Raw genomic sequence first — 15,206 nt, 5'->3', positions numbered from 1 at the left:
GTGAGTAGCATGTCTAGCAACTGGTCTCCTCACCGAGGAGAATAGATATCAAAGGAATCCGGAGCCCCGACGCACTGCGCCGAGGACCGCTGAAAACAGGGTGCCAAGAAGATGCTGCTGCAGTAGGTCGCGAACGCCCTGCCCAAGTGAATAGCATGTCTAGCAACTGGTCTGACCGAGGAGAACACATGTCTCAGGAGTCCGGCTGCCATCCCGACTCACCGCGCCGAGGACCCCTGGAAGCAGGGCGCTAAGAAGACGCTGCTGCAGTAGGTCGCCAACGCTAGGCTTGTGTCGTTCACGAACTATGAACTGTTAGGAATAAAATCCCATCAATGACCGAAATGAACTGAATCTTTCCGTGCTCTGTGAATCGGTCTTTGCTCATTTGTTCAGTATAGGATCGGCGAGCGCGAGCGGTTTGGATCGAGAATGAGTGTGTGACTGCGCCGACCGAGAGCGAGAGCTACTTAGCAGAGCAACACAAAAACGTCAAGTTTTCATATTAAACTTCGATTACTTACAACCTTTCGGTCCGGAATGTTACTATCTGTGGACTATTCGTATAATTTCGACACTATTCGGTCCCATTCGTTCTGATCTTTCCGACCGCAGTGGTCACTGGTCTGGCTGAACTGAGCAAAAGACCTAAAAGAGCGAACTAGTTCGTGGGAGCGATTGAACGAGATCGGAGCGCTCCGATCAACGAACGAAACGGCACAAGCCTAGCCAACGCCCTGCCCAAGTGAGTATCTTACCTAAAAACTTGCCTCTCCGGCTGCTACCCCGACTCACCGCGCCCAAGACCACTGCAAGCAAGGCGCTAAAAAGACGCTGCTGCAGTGGGACGCTAACGCCCTGCCCAAGTGAGTAACTAACTTAGAAACTTGTCCCCTGACCTTGCCTCCTGACAGAGGAGAACAGATATCAAAGGAGGTCGGAGCCGCCACCCCGATACACCCCGAGAACCGCTGAAAGCAAGGCGCCAAAAAACACTGCTGCAGTGAGTCGCCAACGCCCTACCGATTATAAAATTGAAAATGTTGAAACAATCGGAATTTTAGATTGCTAGATTACTTATTACTGGCGTGTTGGTGAACAATATTTTTCATGCTCAATATGTTTCTTTTGCTTCCAGGGATTCCAACATTCACGTATCAGACTTTGGTCCATCTTGGCGTGACGGTGTGGCTTTCCTTGCCATTATCGACGCAATCAAAGCCAACCTGATCAATCTCGCCGAGATGAAGAGGAAAACGAACAGACAGCGCTTGGAACATGCCTTCGACGTAGCTGAGAATGAGCTGGGCATCGCCAGGCTTCTGGATGCAGAAGATGTGGACGTTGAAAAGCCAGATGAGAGATCCATTATGACTTACGTGGCACAGTTTTTGCACAAATATCCTGAACCCAAGGTAAATGCTTATTAATTTAAAAATACCAGAAATAATATAGTAACGAATTAACAAATTCAGGCAATAAACTATTATTTATTTTACAGACAACAGGACCGGACGCTGTAGCGGCAGTACAGGAGGAATACGAATCTCTTAGAATGTGGTTGACGGAACGCGTCACCATCATTCAAAGGCAATACGACACGCGAACTCTCTCGCGAAACTACGAGGACTACGTCCGCGCCGAAAACGACAGGCTCGCACGAGAACCTATCTACCAGAAACTCGAAAAACTCATGTACACACAAAGCTTAGTAGCCATCGCGCCCAAGTCGTGGCGCGAGCTAGTTTCCCTCTGGACAGAACTCGAAAGACTGCACAGAAGATGGCTCTGGCTATTGGACTCTGATTTACCCGGGGATTTCAGAATGGTCGGTGAATGGCTGGCCAGAGCTGAATACCTTTTATACTTTGATGAAATACCTACAAGCCTTGACGAAAGAACGGCAGCTATTATTAGTGAAAAACTAGAAGAACATAGCTCGTTCTTCGCCAGTCTTCCAGAAGTTATTGACAGGTTTGAAGCGGCATTGAGATTCCCTGACGCTTCAAGAATCCCCGGGGAAAGACTTCAAGAAATGAAAGAGCGCTTAGAGACTGTAAGTCGAAGAGCCCCACAGAGAAAAGCTAGATTAAAATATTTAGAACACAAATGCTGCATAGTAGCTTTCACAGAACTGACCAAGGCTAAACTAGCCACGTGGACCGGTAAATACGGCCGCATTGATCACGTTCGTGCCTTATTAGATGATTATGATAATTTTGTGACAAAGAATAAGATTTTCCAAGAGTTTGATAGAGCGTATGTTGATATAAAAGAAGTAGCGGAAGAGTACAAGAGAGTGTGTCAAGTAGATAGGACTGAAGCTAAAGAGATTGATGCGTTTTTGAGAGAAGTATCAGAAACGTGGCGAAGAGTGGCTTCGGACGTGAGGTGCGCCCGAAGCGTACTCGAAGAAGTCATAGCTCATTGGGAAAGGTGGAACACTTTGGCCGAAGACTTTACAACTTGGTTGGACAGGGCGCAGCACATGCTGCGTGTCTCTGAAGACGAGAGATTAGAATTCTTCCACGATCTTACCGTGTGGAAGGAGAAACATCAACTACTCGGTGATGCTGCCGGATTCTTGGCGGCGACGTCATCTGATGACATCGCGTCAGAAGTCAAGAGGAAATATATCGAAATCACCGAACGCTGGGAACGAGTATGGGAAGAAGCCGAAAGGTAATTTTGATGTATCTGAGTACATTTATATAACAGGAAGACCGCATTATAAATTCGAGTAAACAAAAAGATCGATCGTTCAAATCTGTTGAACCGAGAAATGTTTGAGATGTAAAGTGGTATTCCTTATACACTTTTTGGAACACAGTTATACAGTATTTAAGTAAAACTCGGCCTACCAGACGAGTATAACACTTTTCTTCTATTATGCAGATACGTCCGCGGCGGAGACGCCCTGCGCCACCGCCGCGAGCTGGCGACGGGCGCGGCCGCGCTCGACGCGTGGCTGGGCGCAGCCGACGGTCTGCTGGCGCGGCAGCCGCGCGCCGCCACACACGACATACAGGCCTATATCGACCAGCTGCTGCAGCTCAATAGCGAGATCGAGCAGCACGAGGAACTCTTTAAGACCATTAGCAGGTTTGTAACGAGTCGGAGGAAGAATGAATTTGGGTTAAGATGGTGTTGATCAGTACAAAACCGCGCGTGTCGGCTGGTGTACTTGATTGTAATGTTCACCGATTACGCGCGCTATCTAAATGAGTCCTAAACATAATACTAAAATTTGACAACTAACTCGGAAGAATCTTAAACTGCATAATAATAATGTCAGTTGCCTGCTTGTTTATGTTAAACACATGAGAGCTAAATTACAACATTTTCTTCCAGAACCTTCCAAAACGCAATTGCCGAGCTACCCCGTGACGAGGTAGAAGCCAATATGACGAAGCTTAAGCAGCAGAAGGAAGCCTTAGTGCGAGTGCGCGCCACCGTACCAGTCAAATTGCACCAGTACAGACAGCTACTTGTCCAGCATGAGTCGCTGGAGACCGGCCAGAGGGAGATCGGCCAGTGGCTAGATAAGGCAGAGGAGGCACTGAACACGACACATCAGACTAGACGGTATGTTTCTGTCATGATATTCCAATCCAAAGAATACTTTAGTAAGCATGGGAAATAGGCTACTTGCCTCCTAGTCAAATCAGCTTCTTATTTGTAAGGAATTTATATGCAATCGAATTGAGTGACGTCACGGTCAACTCAATACTTTAGATATTTCTACCTGACTTATTAACTAGAAATTGGATTTAAAAATAACTTCTGTCCATGTTTTTCTTATAATTATCTAATGCTTTATTTCGTGCATGGTATAAAACATTTTATTTTAAATACAGTCAAGTTCCCTATATGAAGGGTACGCTTCAGCGTAATAATGATTCTCTTCAATTAAAAATGCTTCTACATACTTACGACTTATGGTGTATTTAGTTTTTCATTGATAAAATTGACTAATCATCTTATTCGTCTTTACAGTGAAATCATAGAAGAGCAGTACGAAATCCACCGCTCCTTCTTCTCGCGGACGACGTACTACCGTTCCATGCTCGAGAGCAAGAACAAGGTCTTCCAGAACATCGTGAAGTCTGCCGACGCGGACCGCAGCGCTGACGTCACTGAGCAAGTGCGACTAATGAGGGACCTCAACGACAGGTATTTATACACGCTTTCTTTTTCTCGCGGATGATACACCGAACGAACCGCAGTCTCAAACTTAAACCAGAGACTTGCCATTTTAGTCAGCCTTCCGTCCGTCCTGTTAATAACCCTTGTCCACCTACAGATTCGCGCACGTTTCATCGGAAGCAACACGTCGCGAGGCCGAACTGCAGCGACTCGCTCGCGCCTGGGAAGAATTTGAGACCAAGAAGCGTTCCGTGGAGGAATGGGCGTCCCGCGCCGAAGCCCTGTTGGCCGACAACCGGGTGGACTCCAAGCAGGCCGTGGACTTCCACAAGAGGTTCTTCCAGGGAGCCGACGAGAGAGCCGTGTCGGAGCTCGTCCGCTCTGGCCGGGAGCTTATTGAGGTGAGGGACTATGTCGACTTTAACTACACTCTAAGTTACCAAAGAAGTTTTTCAAAGTAAAGTGATAAGTGAGTTGCATCTGAGAGCCCGGAGCCGCTCTAATTCGCAACAACTATAATCAAATGTCGACCTCCGCTAAGCTCATTCCCTCAGTTCCGTAAGCTAGTCATGACCCCTCACGATTAAAAATGAGACTTGTTTTATAACTTGATTCTAAATTTTAATTTCAGCTGGTCAGCGAAGAAGAGCGGCCGCAAGTAGTCGCCACCGTGGAGACACTGCAACGGCGCTGGCGTGAACTGCTAGCGCGCGCGCCTCCGCACCTCATGCGCCTCGAGTTTCGTCTTGATGAGGCAGTGTTTGCTCACTGCATCAAGGATATCGAGAAGGAGATCGTCTATGAAGAACAGGTAACTAATTCGCTAGCGAAGAATAGTGACAGCTTCTAGCCTTCGCCACCTCATTTAATGCGCCGCTAATCATAAGGGATCGTGAAGCCGATTGTCTGTACGATGCTTCTATTTCGCTATAATTAGCCCGTGTTTGCTCAATGAATCATTCCTCGCGCATAGTCGTCCGTCGTCCAGTGAAAAGCGTCAGTAAGGGTCCTGAATAACTCGAATTCTGTCTAGAAAAATTGTTTTTGCATATTACATGAAGTACAGAGAAATCCATTCTCAAATTGGCGGGGCCACTAAATAAACATTTCACTCGGGTAGGTGTATTTTTAAAAATTCACTGTAGCAAATTCTAAAGTCATCTTTCATGCAACTAATAAAATACAACTTTTACACATTACAATGAACACCATCAGAATGGCTTTCACCTAAACACATTCTTACACAATGAACTCTTTGACACGAACATATTCAGAAAGGAATCAAAATAAATCATTCTTCTCACTTCACCATTATTCACAGATGGCGTCCTCGTTAAACGAAAATAAATCGGAGGTGCGGATAACAGTAAAAAAGTTGAATCTGTTTATTTAGTTGAAATTTTTGAGTGGTGTTTCTTAGATCAAATTATATGCGGGTGTTTCTCACTTTTAACACTTTTTTCTGTTTCTTATTTTTATACATATATTTAAATTCGTATTTGTGTCTTAATTGGATTCCAGGAATTATACATATAACTACAAATGTATCTAATTTAGTGTGTTTTTTTTTTGGATACCCGCATTTCATTTTGTACATCCCTTTAGCCAGGGCAATACCCTAGGTATAACTTATCTAACTACTTGTATTTCAACATATATAATTGTGATTACTTTTACTTACCGTATATGTTTTGTAACATAATATGTATCTAGTTTAATTAAATATATATACAATGAAATTGTATATAACAGGAATTTCTTGATTTTGGAACTAATTCATTGCTATTTTATTGCATTAACACACAATTTGTTTCACAGGCATACAACCAAAGCGACGATGCAGACGGCATTCTCATCAGAAACGAGGAATACTTCCGCAACCAAGGCAAGGTGATGCAGGTGGAGCATTGCCTCCAGAACCTGAACAAGATCGCCACTAGTTACACCCAACAGACCAATGATACGTCACTTGAGGAGGCCTTGAGGAGGTGTGAGCAGCAATGGGAGAGCACCGTGCACAGGGTGGAACACTTCAGACAGCAGCTGCAGAGGATCCCGGCCAAGTGGGACGCCTACAGGGAGAAGTTCCGCGAGATGGAACAGTGGATGGACCACGTCGACAAGACTATGGATAGCATTGTCAGAGAAGTTGACTCTGCTGAAGCGTTTGAACGAGAGAAGACTATTTTCCAGGTAAGTGATTTTCTTCTGTATATTGCTATTGATATAGGTTATTGATAAATAAAGAAGTTGTTATATTACGCTTGCTCAGCGTAGCAGTTTTATAAGTTCAAACATAATTAGTTATTTTGCCCGTGTGGTGACGGGTTAAGAATTTCACCACCCCCTTTCTTCCCGTGGGTGTCGTAGAAGTCGACAGTGGGATATCTACGGGTTAAATTGTGGCGTAGGCGAGAGGCTGGCAACCTGTCACTGCAATGTCACAATTTTCGTTTTCTTTCAACCCCTTTTTGCCAAGAGTGGCACTGAAACTTGAGTAGTTCATGTGCTCTGCCTACCCCTTTATGGGTTACAGGCGTGATTGTATGTATGTATGTATGTACATAATTATAGACAGGTCAGTAAGTACATTTTTAACTTTATGTTAAAACTTCTGCTATTTCTAATTGGTATGACATTTGTCATAATCACAATTTAGGTAGTTATCTGAAATTTTGTTACCTCGTAGCGCCCACCATACAAAATGTTTGCTAGGGAATTCTGATTCTTATTGTCTTGAGATTGAATTCAAATTCATTTGTTCGAAAAATTTTAGAAACAAAAGAAATTATATTTTGTTTACATGAAAGTTAAAATTCCATTGAAACAATATGTACTTTAGAAAGTACATTGGGCGCCACGAGGTTAAAGTTTTAATAATTATTTGTACATGCTGCCTTTGTTAACAGTTGAGGGAACTAATGGTAAATATAGTTATTTTAATAATAGATCTTGAAGTTTCTATGTTCATTTAAATAATAAATTATGTTTTATTTCAATTTAGAACATTTGCCGTGAAGCGGACAGGAAGCGTGAAGACATGAAGTGGCTCGTTCAAACACTAGATATGCTGACTAACCATTGCTCTGAGCTCGAAGCTCAGGAAGAACAAGTCAAACTTGAAAACCTCATTGCACGTTATAAAAACCTCATCCCAACAATCGAGATCACAATGATCAAGACAGAGACCTACACGAGATGTTATACTTACCGCCGCGAAGTCCATGAAGTGATATGTATTCTTGAAAACGCGAAAGAACAAGCCATGATAGAACCGGAACCACAATCTTTGCAACATGTTGAACAGTTGGTCATGGAACAGCAATCGGCTGTACAGAAGCTCGACCGCCAGCGACCTTCCGTCATGTCGATGCTGCAGCGCGGCAAGGAATTGATCAAGGACGCTAATGCCCCTGCTTTTGTGAGAGAGGATGTAAGAAATCTAGAGACCGGATGGAACGCTGCTTTCGAGACATCAAACGACCGCCTCCATAAGCTGCGCGATACACAGAAGGTGTGGTCCAACTATGAGTACCAAAAAGAAGAGTTACTGTCTGACCTCGACAGGATAGAAAATTATGTCGCTCATCCAGGTCTAGAATTAGGCGTTACAAACATTGCTCGTGAGCTTCAAGAAACAAAGACATTTAATGATGAAATAGAAAGGGCCAAATCTGAGAAGCTGCCACTGTTGCAGCAAGCTTACGCTCAATTGCAGTCACTGACCGCTAACAAACCCAAGCCCGTCATTGAGAAAGATCTCCAAGCAATTGGTATGAAACTGGACAGAGTGCAAGATGAAGTTCAAACTAAAGTCGTGCATTTAGAACAGTTCAACGAAGAATGGGTAAAGATTGAACATAAATTAGACCATGTCCGTGAATGGATAAAGAAAGAAAGTCCCGTACTTATTTCTCATGTTCGATCTGAAAACATTACTCCTGAAGAACGTGTTCTAAAATCACAAGCATTGCAAAAAGTGATTGCTGAAAAACTTGACATCATTAAACAGGTTGCTGATCATGGAACTAAATTAGCAGTAGAACACAAAGTGCAGGACGCTAATAGGCTTAAAGGCGAAGTTGCTTTATTAGAAAAAATGATGGCTGATCTTCAGCGTTCAACAGAACATCAAACTAAAGTTGTAGAACATGATTTAGCAAGCTGGCAAAAGTATCAAAAAGGAGTTGTTGAGATTAAACCTTGGATTGAAGAAGCCGAAGCAAAACTAGGCAGTGTGCCCAAACCTTCTACGTTAGCTGAGGCTCAGCAAATGCAACAACATTCTAAAGCATTGCTAACTGATTGTGACAAACAGTTGATGAATCTTCAGATTCTTTCAAGCGTGAGTCATCAATTATCTGGCAAAACTAGTGCTCCCGATGAAGTCGACGCTATTCACTCAAGATGGGCAGTAATTCACGACCAAGCCGATCAATGGAATAATAAATTAGACAAATTGGTTACTAATTGGGAAAACTTTGAACGCGAGGCTCAGAAACTAGAAGCATGGATAGAAAATGGCGAAAAGCTCATAAGTAGTCGAAGTGTTAGTGTAGATTCTCCACAAGTTGAAAAATTAGACCGAGAGTTGAACAAACTAAAGTCATTCGGAAATGAAATTTCTCAACAGCAAGCCAAAATAATTAGCTTGTCTCAGACTTGTGATAATATATGTCATAGCATACAACCCGAAGGAGCCAATTTGTTAAAAAGTAATGTAGCTAGTATTAAGCAACGTACAAACGATTTGGCCGAAACTGTTCGAGGTCGAGTTAATGAGCTATCGGATAAAATAATTGTCCGTCAGGAATTCATGACCAAGTTGCATACATTTGATAACTGGATTACTGATTTTAGGAGAAAGACTGAAAGTTATGATCAAATACCTGCAGACAAAGTAGAACCTGCGCTGCAATCTATGCACGTCCTACTCCAAGAGCATGCAGCAAAAGCTCCAGAATTTACTGACATTTACAACGAAATCAAGAATATGACGCTGTCATCACACCCTGATGAATCGCGCGCTTTGAGTGAAACCTACTCTAACATCGCAGAGCATTACCAAATTATTGAAAACAATATTCAACAAAACAAGGGAGTATTACAGAAATGGTCAGACCTCTTGAACTGGTACGAAGACAACAAGCAACAGCTAGGACATATTCAGTACCAAATAGACGGTCCAAAACTCACTCCTGAGAGCTACGAAATATTGCGCCAAGAACTCGTCAACGTGATAACTAAGATACCAGAATGGAAGAGCAATGTTGCTCTATTAGATGGACCTTCTCGTGTCAAGGTTACCGACCAAAATTCAGGTAGAATGATATCACCAACGAGTCTTGTCAAGGAAATTGAAATGAAAGCGGATGCTCTGCTTAACCAAGTAACGACGAAGAGAGACTTGGTTCAAAAAGTAGGGGCTAGGTGGGACAAATTCAATGTGCAACACAATGCGTTATCAGAAGTATTACACAACGTCCAAACTGTTTTGAATGAGATGGCTCAAAAACTTGTACCTTTAACTGAAGCATCGATTCAAGATATGACTGAAGAGCTTGACAAGTTAGATGCAGAACTCAGAGATAAACAGTCGGTACGAAAAGAACTAAGAGAAGAAGGCCTACATTTGATGAGGGAAGATCAACCAAATATGGGCACTATTCAAAATGCTCTGGCTGCTGCTGACAATAACTGGGACCAAATTGTTAATTCAGTGAGGGATACAAAGAACAAATATATACTTCTTTCGTCTACCTTACAGGAGTTGAAAAACTTTACAGTTGCTTTTGACCGTGAGATGACTAGAGCAGAGCAACTTCACAACGAATGCAAAGATGCTCCTCACGATTACGTACAAACAGCCCATGCTTTGGACAAAGCTAAAAAAGCTTATGAAATTCTTAAGCGCTCCAAAGGATTGTTGGATCAAATGGATCTTATTAAGCAGTCAATCCTTAAACAAGCTTCTACTTTAGGTGGTTTTGATACTAGTCCTTTAGAAGAAGCTTTCTTAAATTCTCAAACTCAATGGGAGAAAGCGAATGATGCTATCATTAAGCGCATCCAAGACTTAGAGTCTCAACTGATTGTATGGAGGCAAATTGACGATACAAAGAACCAAGTTGTTTCTTGGTTAAGTGAAACAGGTCAGAATTTAGCCAATGCTAGTGATAACTTAGAAATAAGATTCGGACATAGTCATTTGACCAAGTACAAGGAGGAACTTCCAATATACGTGGGCTTGAAAAACAGCATTAAAGCCAAATGTGAACAGATAACGAATCTCAATAAAAACATTCCTGCCAGCCAAGTCTCATCAATAGTAGACTATTTGGACAATGAGTTTACAGCTTTACAAGAATTAGCTGATAACCTCGAAACTGCTGTGTCATCCTTAGAAACTAAAGAAAACAAATTGAAAGATAACATTAAGCGATTGTCAGACAGCGTAAGTAAAATAAGAGATGACATTATTCAATGCGATGATATGACAGGAGATAATGCCAAGATTATGGATCGCCTCAAAAAGTGTCAGTCATGCAAAGCTAAATTACAAGAGTTGAACGATGAGATTGATAATGTAGCACAAAATGTCTCAGAAATGAATGCTAATTATCCTGGGTTCTACGAATCTCTAGTTCCTAAAGAGTTAAGCGGATTGCAAAAACGATTTGAAAGCGTAGTAGTGCATGCTAACAAAACTGAAACAACACTGCTAACGTTTTTGCAAAAGCTCTTTACTGACAAACTCGGTATGTTCAATAGAAATCTAAAAATCTTAGATGATAAAACTAGGTGGTGTATGCCTGACGCTGCAAGTGACAAATACAATTTAGAAGTTAAAAATGCAGCACTAGCTGATGTTGAAAATGGGCTAGTTGAATGTGTCGCGAAGGTTAAAGAATTAAAAGAAGCGTGTGACATATTACACGTTGTTGCCGAACCAGCATGCGCCCAAGAAGCCGCTCAGCAAACAGAAAAAGCAAGAAAAAATCTTGACGTACTGACATCAAACTATGAACAAATTAAAAACAAACTAAAGGAGAATATTGGAGCTTGGCAAGATTATGAGACATTATTGGAAAACGTCTCAGAGTGGCTTAAAGAAAAAGAAAATAGAGTAAGACAAGAAGCAGCTAATCTTCTAACTTTAAATGAAATAGACAGCAAAATAAATGATATTACCGCATTAAATAAAGAAATTAAAGATTACGGGGAACAAGTCGACAAACTTAAGGTTATAGGTGAAAATATCTTGGCTCAAAATACCGACTCGCGAGTTTTGCAATATATAAATCATCTTGTTACCAGATATCAAACTGTTTCTAAATTTATGGACAATCATCTTGCCAGGCTGAAAGACTTGAAAGATAACAAGGGTAAATATAACAAGTCAATTGCTGAATTTAAAAATTGGCTACAAGATGCCAACGCAAAGATTAAGGACCTATCAGCAATGAGCAAACATGCCAAACCGACTCTGACCGATTTAGAACAAGTTAAAAAATTAAACGATAACAAAGAAATTGGACAAAAACTTTTGAATAATGCTATTGAATCCGGGGAGGCACTATTTAGTGGTATCACACCTGAGGACAGGGAAGCAGTGAGGAATGAACTCAGATCATTAAGAGACTACTTTGAAGATTCAGTTGATTCTCTTAATAACGTCATCAAGGATATTGAGACTACGATCAACAAACGTTCTTCATTCGATGATACTTTCAACCAAGTTCAAAAATGGATTGCTGACAAAGAGAAGGAGCTAGGTGAGTTCAAATTGGGAGCTACCTTACCTGAAAAGAAGGCTCAGCTACATGCCAATAAAATTTTACATCAAGAGGTAGAGTTACATCAGTCAATGCTGACACAACTGACAGAAAAGATAAAACTTATGCCTGATGATGAAGCCGAAAAAAGTTTATCTAAGACCATTGACAGGTACCAAAACATGGCTAAAGAGCTTCAAAATCGAATTAACTTATGTGAGGCGTATGTCGCAGAACACGAGAAATATGTCCAAATGTTCGAAGACACCCGTGACAATCTCAATCATATAGTAGCTGAAAACAGCATGCTAAACTATGGCGTGGTCTCACAAAAAGATGACGTCGATTCTAAAATCGCTGCTATAGAAAAGGTTACGTCCAAAGCACAACACATTGAAAACGATTTAGATGGTTTAAAATCTCATTTAACATCCCTTTTAAAATCTACAAGTTCAAATGGTCATCCGGTTCTCATAAGCGAATATGAACAGCTTAGTGCGACATGGAATCAGTTTTCTTCTCAATGCAAAGTCCAAGATGAAAAACTCAAAGAAACATTAAAGCAATGGAATGAAAGTCAAAAAACCTTAGATGAATTAGAAGAATGGCTTAAAGTTAAAGAAAATCAACTTAGAGATCAAAGTTTAAAGAGTACTCTTGAAGCTAAGATTGCTCATTTACAAAAGGTTAAAGAAATGCAGGCTGAATTAGCTTCACGAAGTGGAGAATTCTCCGCTTTAGCAAGATCTAGTAGTACACAAAACGTTGCCAGTGAAACTGATATTTCGACAAAAACCTCAAAACTTGCTACGAGATATCATACTCTAAACAATCTTGTTAGTGAAACTATATCGAAATACGAGGTGTTTGTGTCTGAACATAAAGAATTCGAAAATGAATACAATGACATGGAAAGTTGGCTCATGGGTATGCTTGGTGAGCTACAGGATCTTAATGAAATTGTTGGTGATTACGCTGTTCTACAAGAAAAACAGAACAAAGCGAAAGAACTATATGAAACAAGAAATAAGAAAACACCAGCTTTCGAAGAGTTTTTAGGCTTAGGAGAGAAGCTTTACACTCATACTAGCCCAGATGGCCGGGAAGTCATTCGACAAAAGATTCGTAAAATCAGAACTCTGTGGGATAGTTTTGGCGATAGCTTCCAAGAAACAGTCAATAAATTAGACCAATGCCTGTTACAATTTTCCGATTTCTCGCTTGCACAGGAACAACTCACAAAGTGGCTTAAAGATGTTGAAAAATCAATGCAGCGTCATACAGAGTTAAAGGCATCGCTGGAAGAGAAAAAGGCGCAATTGCAAAATCATAAAATAATGCACCAGGAAATTATGTCTCATCAACAACTGGTCGAGTCTGTTTGTGACAAAGCGCAACAATTAGTCGATCAGACACATGATGTATCACTCAATGTATACTTGCAGTCCATTAAACAATTATTCCAAAACATTGTTACAAAATCTCAAAATCTCCAAGACAATTTGGAAGATTGTGTCAAGCGACATGAAGACTTAGTACGTTTGATTCAGCAATATAAGGAATGGTTTGGATCGCAATCAGAAAAGTTACTTGACATTGAAAACGCAGCTGGAGAGAAGCCAGAGATTATACGAAAATTACAGTCAGCCGTTGCTTTGAAAGACATTGAGAAAGTAGGTTCTAAAAAGCTTGATGAAATACGAACTATTTTCTCTTCTGTTAGCAAGAGCACGTCAGAACCTGGCAACGCAGCTATAAAAGCTGAAATCGATAACTTACATGACCAGCTTCGCAATGCGGTTGAAGGCATTGTTTCTTCGGAACAGAAGTTGAAACATACCTTAGAAATTTGGAATAAGTTTGATTCGTCCATTGAATCTATTACAGAATGGCTTAAAGACAAAGAATCTAAGTGCCGCGATCAAAGTTTATGTTCAACTCTACAAGAAAAAGAAGCTCAGCTCCAGCGATACGTAGATCTTCGCAACAGTATTAACTCTAAAGAAAAGGAGATTGATGCATTTGTAGACGACTCGCACAGTTTGATACAATTAAGTGGCGTCGAACGTCTTAAACCTTTGGTCACACAAGTAAGCAGCCGTTATCAGCAACTGCACGTTATTTCTAAAGAAATTGTCAATCACTGGAGTGAATTAGTAGCAGATCATAAGAAGTATGTGCAACTGCATAATGAATTTGACAGTTGGCTTAGACCGTTAGAGGAACAAGTTTCTCAAATGGTAGCTAAAGAAGATAAGCTAACTATTGAAAGTAGGGGTAATAAACTACAAAAATTCTTGATGGAAAGAGACAACGGAGAACATAAAATTGGTATCCTTAATAGTGCTGGCGACAAGGTACTGCCAGAAACTGCTGCGAATGGTAGAGAGAACATTCGAGTTGAGATCAGAACACTTAGAGAACGATGGGACAAGCTAAACGATGCAATTCTCCAGCAACAGAAGGAATATGAGTCGCAAACACTACAATGGTCAAGTTATCAAGATGTACTACAGCAGACATTATCTTGGCTCGATGAAAAAGAAAAAATCGTTGATGCAGAAGAAAAAGCTGTGCTCAATTCCGCTCAGGAAATAAAATCAAAGCTTCTGAAAAATAAGACATTGCTTCAAGAAATTTACTCTCACAAAAGAGTAATTGAGACAGTTACAGAAAAAGCTAAAAGTGTGGCTGCTTCTTTGCATTCCGGGAAAGGTGAAAATGATGAAATGGCTAAAATAATAAAATCTGTGTGGGATCGCTACAATGCCTTGACGAGCAGACTATCAGGAATTATTGATAAACATGAAAGCAATTTCGAAATATACCAACAGTTTACGGATCAGCAAAAGTCACTACAAGACTATCAAAAACATCTGTGGGATCGTCTGCATCTGCTGTCAGATTTCACTGGAAACAAAGCATCTTTACAAAGTAAATTAACCAAAATACAAGAACTACTAGACGCTATTCCAACTGGCAACAATAAATTGAAAATACTGCAAGACTTGATTGAAAACAATGGTGCCAAATTATCGCCAAGAGGAAAAGAAGGAATGTCCAGGGAATTGGCATTACTTAGAGCTGACTTAGAGAAGTTCACGGCTACTGTTCACGACGTGAAGCGAGGCATAGAAGATAAGATTCAGCAATGGGTTGATTTTGACAGTGCCAATGATCGCCTTCAACACTGGTTGAGCGACACAGAAATGAATCTCAAGACATACTCACCAAAGGCAACATTAGAAGAGAAAGTAGACCAGCTCAATAAATATCAGGTGAGTA

General features: G+C 41.0%; 1 protein-coding gene across 1 annotated transcript in view; it reads left to right on the top strand.

Moving 5' to 3' along the window:
• The window catches only part of LOC125225590 (muscle-specific protein 300 kDa-like), a 201,227-nt gene that overhangs the window by 104,704 nt on the left and 81,317 nt on the right, over positions 1-15,206 (top strand). Inside the window, 9 exon segments of the mRNA XM_048129400.1 lie at positions 1,139-1,415; positions 1,502-2,682; positions 2,896-3,102; positions 3,352-3,585; positions 3,997-4,173; positions 4,304-4,547; positions 4,778-4,957; positions 5,965-6,339; positions 7,151-15,199. Of these exon segments, the coding sequence (XP_047985357.1) occupies positions 1,139-1,415; positions 1,502-2,682; positions 2,896-3,102; positions 3,352-3,585; positions 3,997-4,173; positions 4,304-4,547; positions 4,778-4,957; positions 5,965-6,339; positions 7,151-15,199 (10,924 nt within the window).

Source organism: Leguminivora glycinivorella, chromosome 1 (genome assembly GCF_023078275.1).
Source record: "Leguminivora glycinivorella isolate SPB_JAAS2020 chromosome 1, LegGlyc_1.1, whole genome shotgun sequence".
In the NCBI taxonomy this organism is placed as follows: domain Eukaryota; kingdom Metazoa; phylum Arthropoda; class Insecta; order Lepidoptera; family Tortricidae; genus Leguminivora; species Leguminivora glycinivorella.
This window is presented reverse-complemented; position numbering and strand designations above follow the sequence as displayed.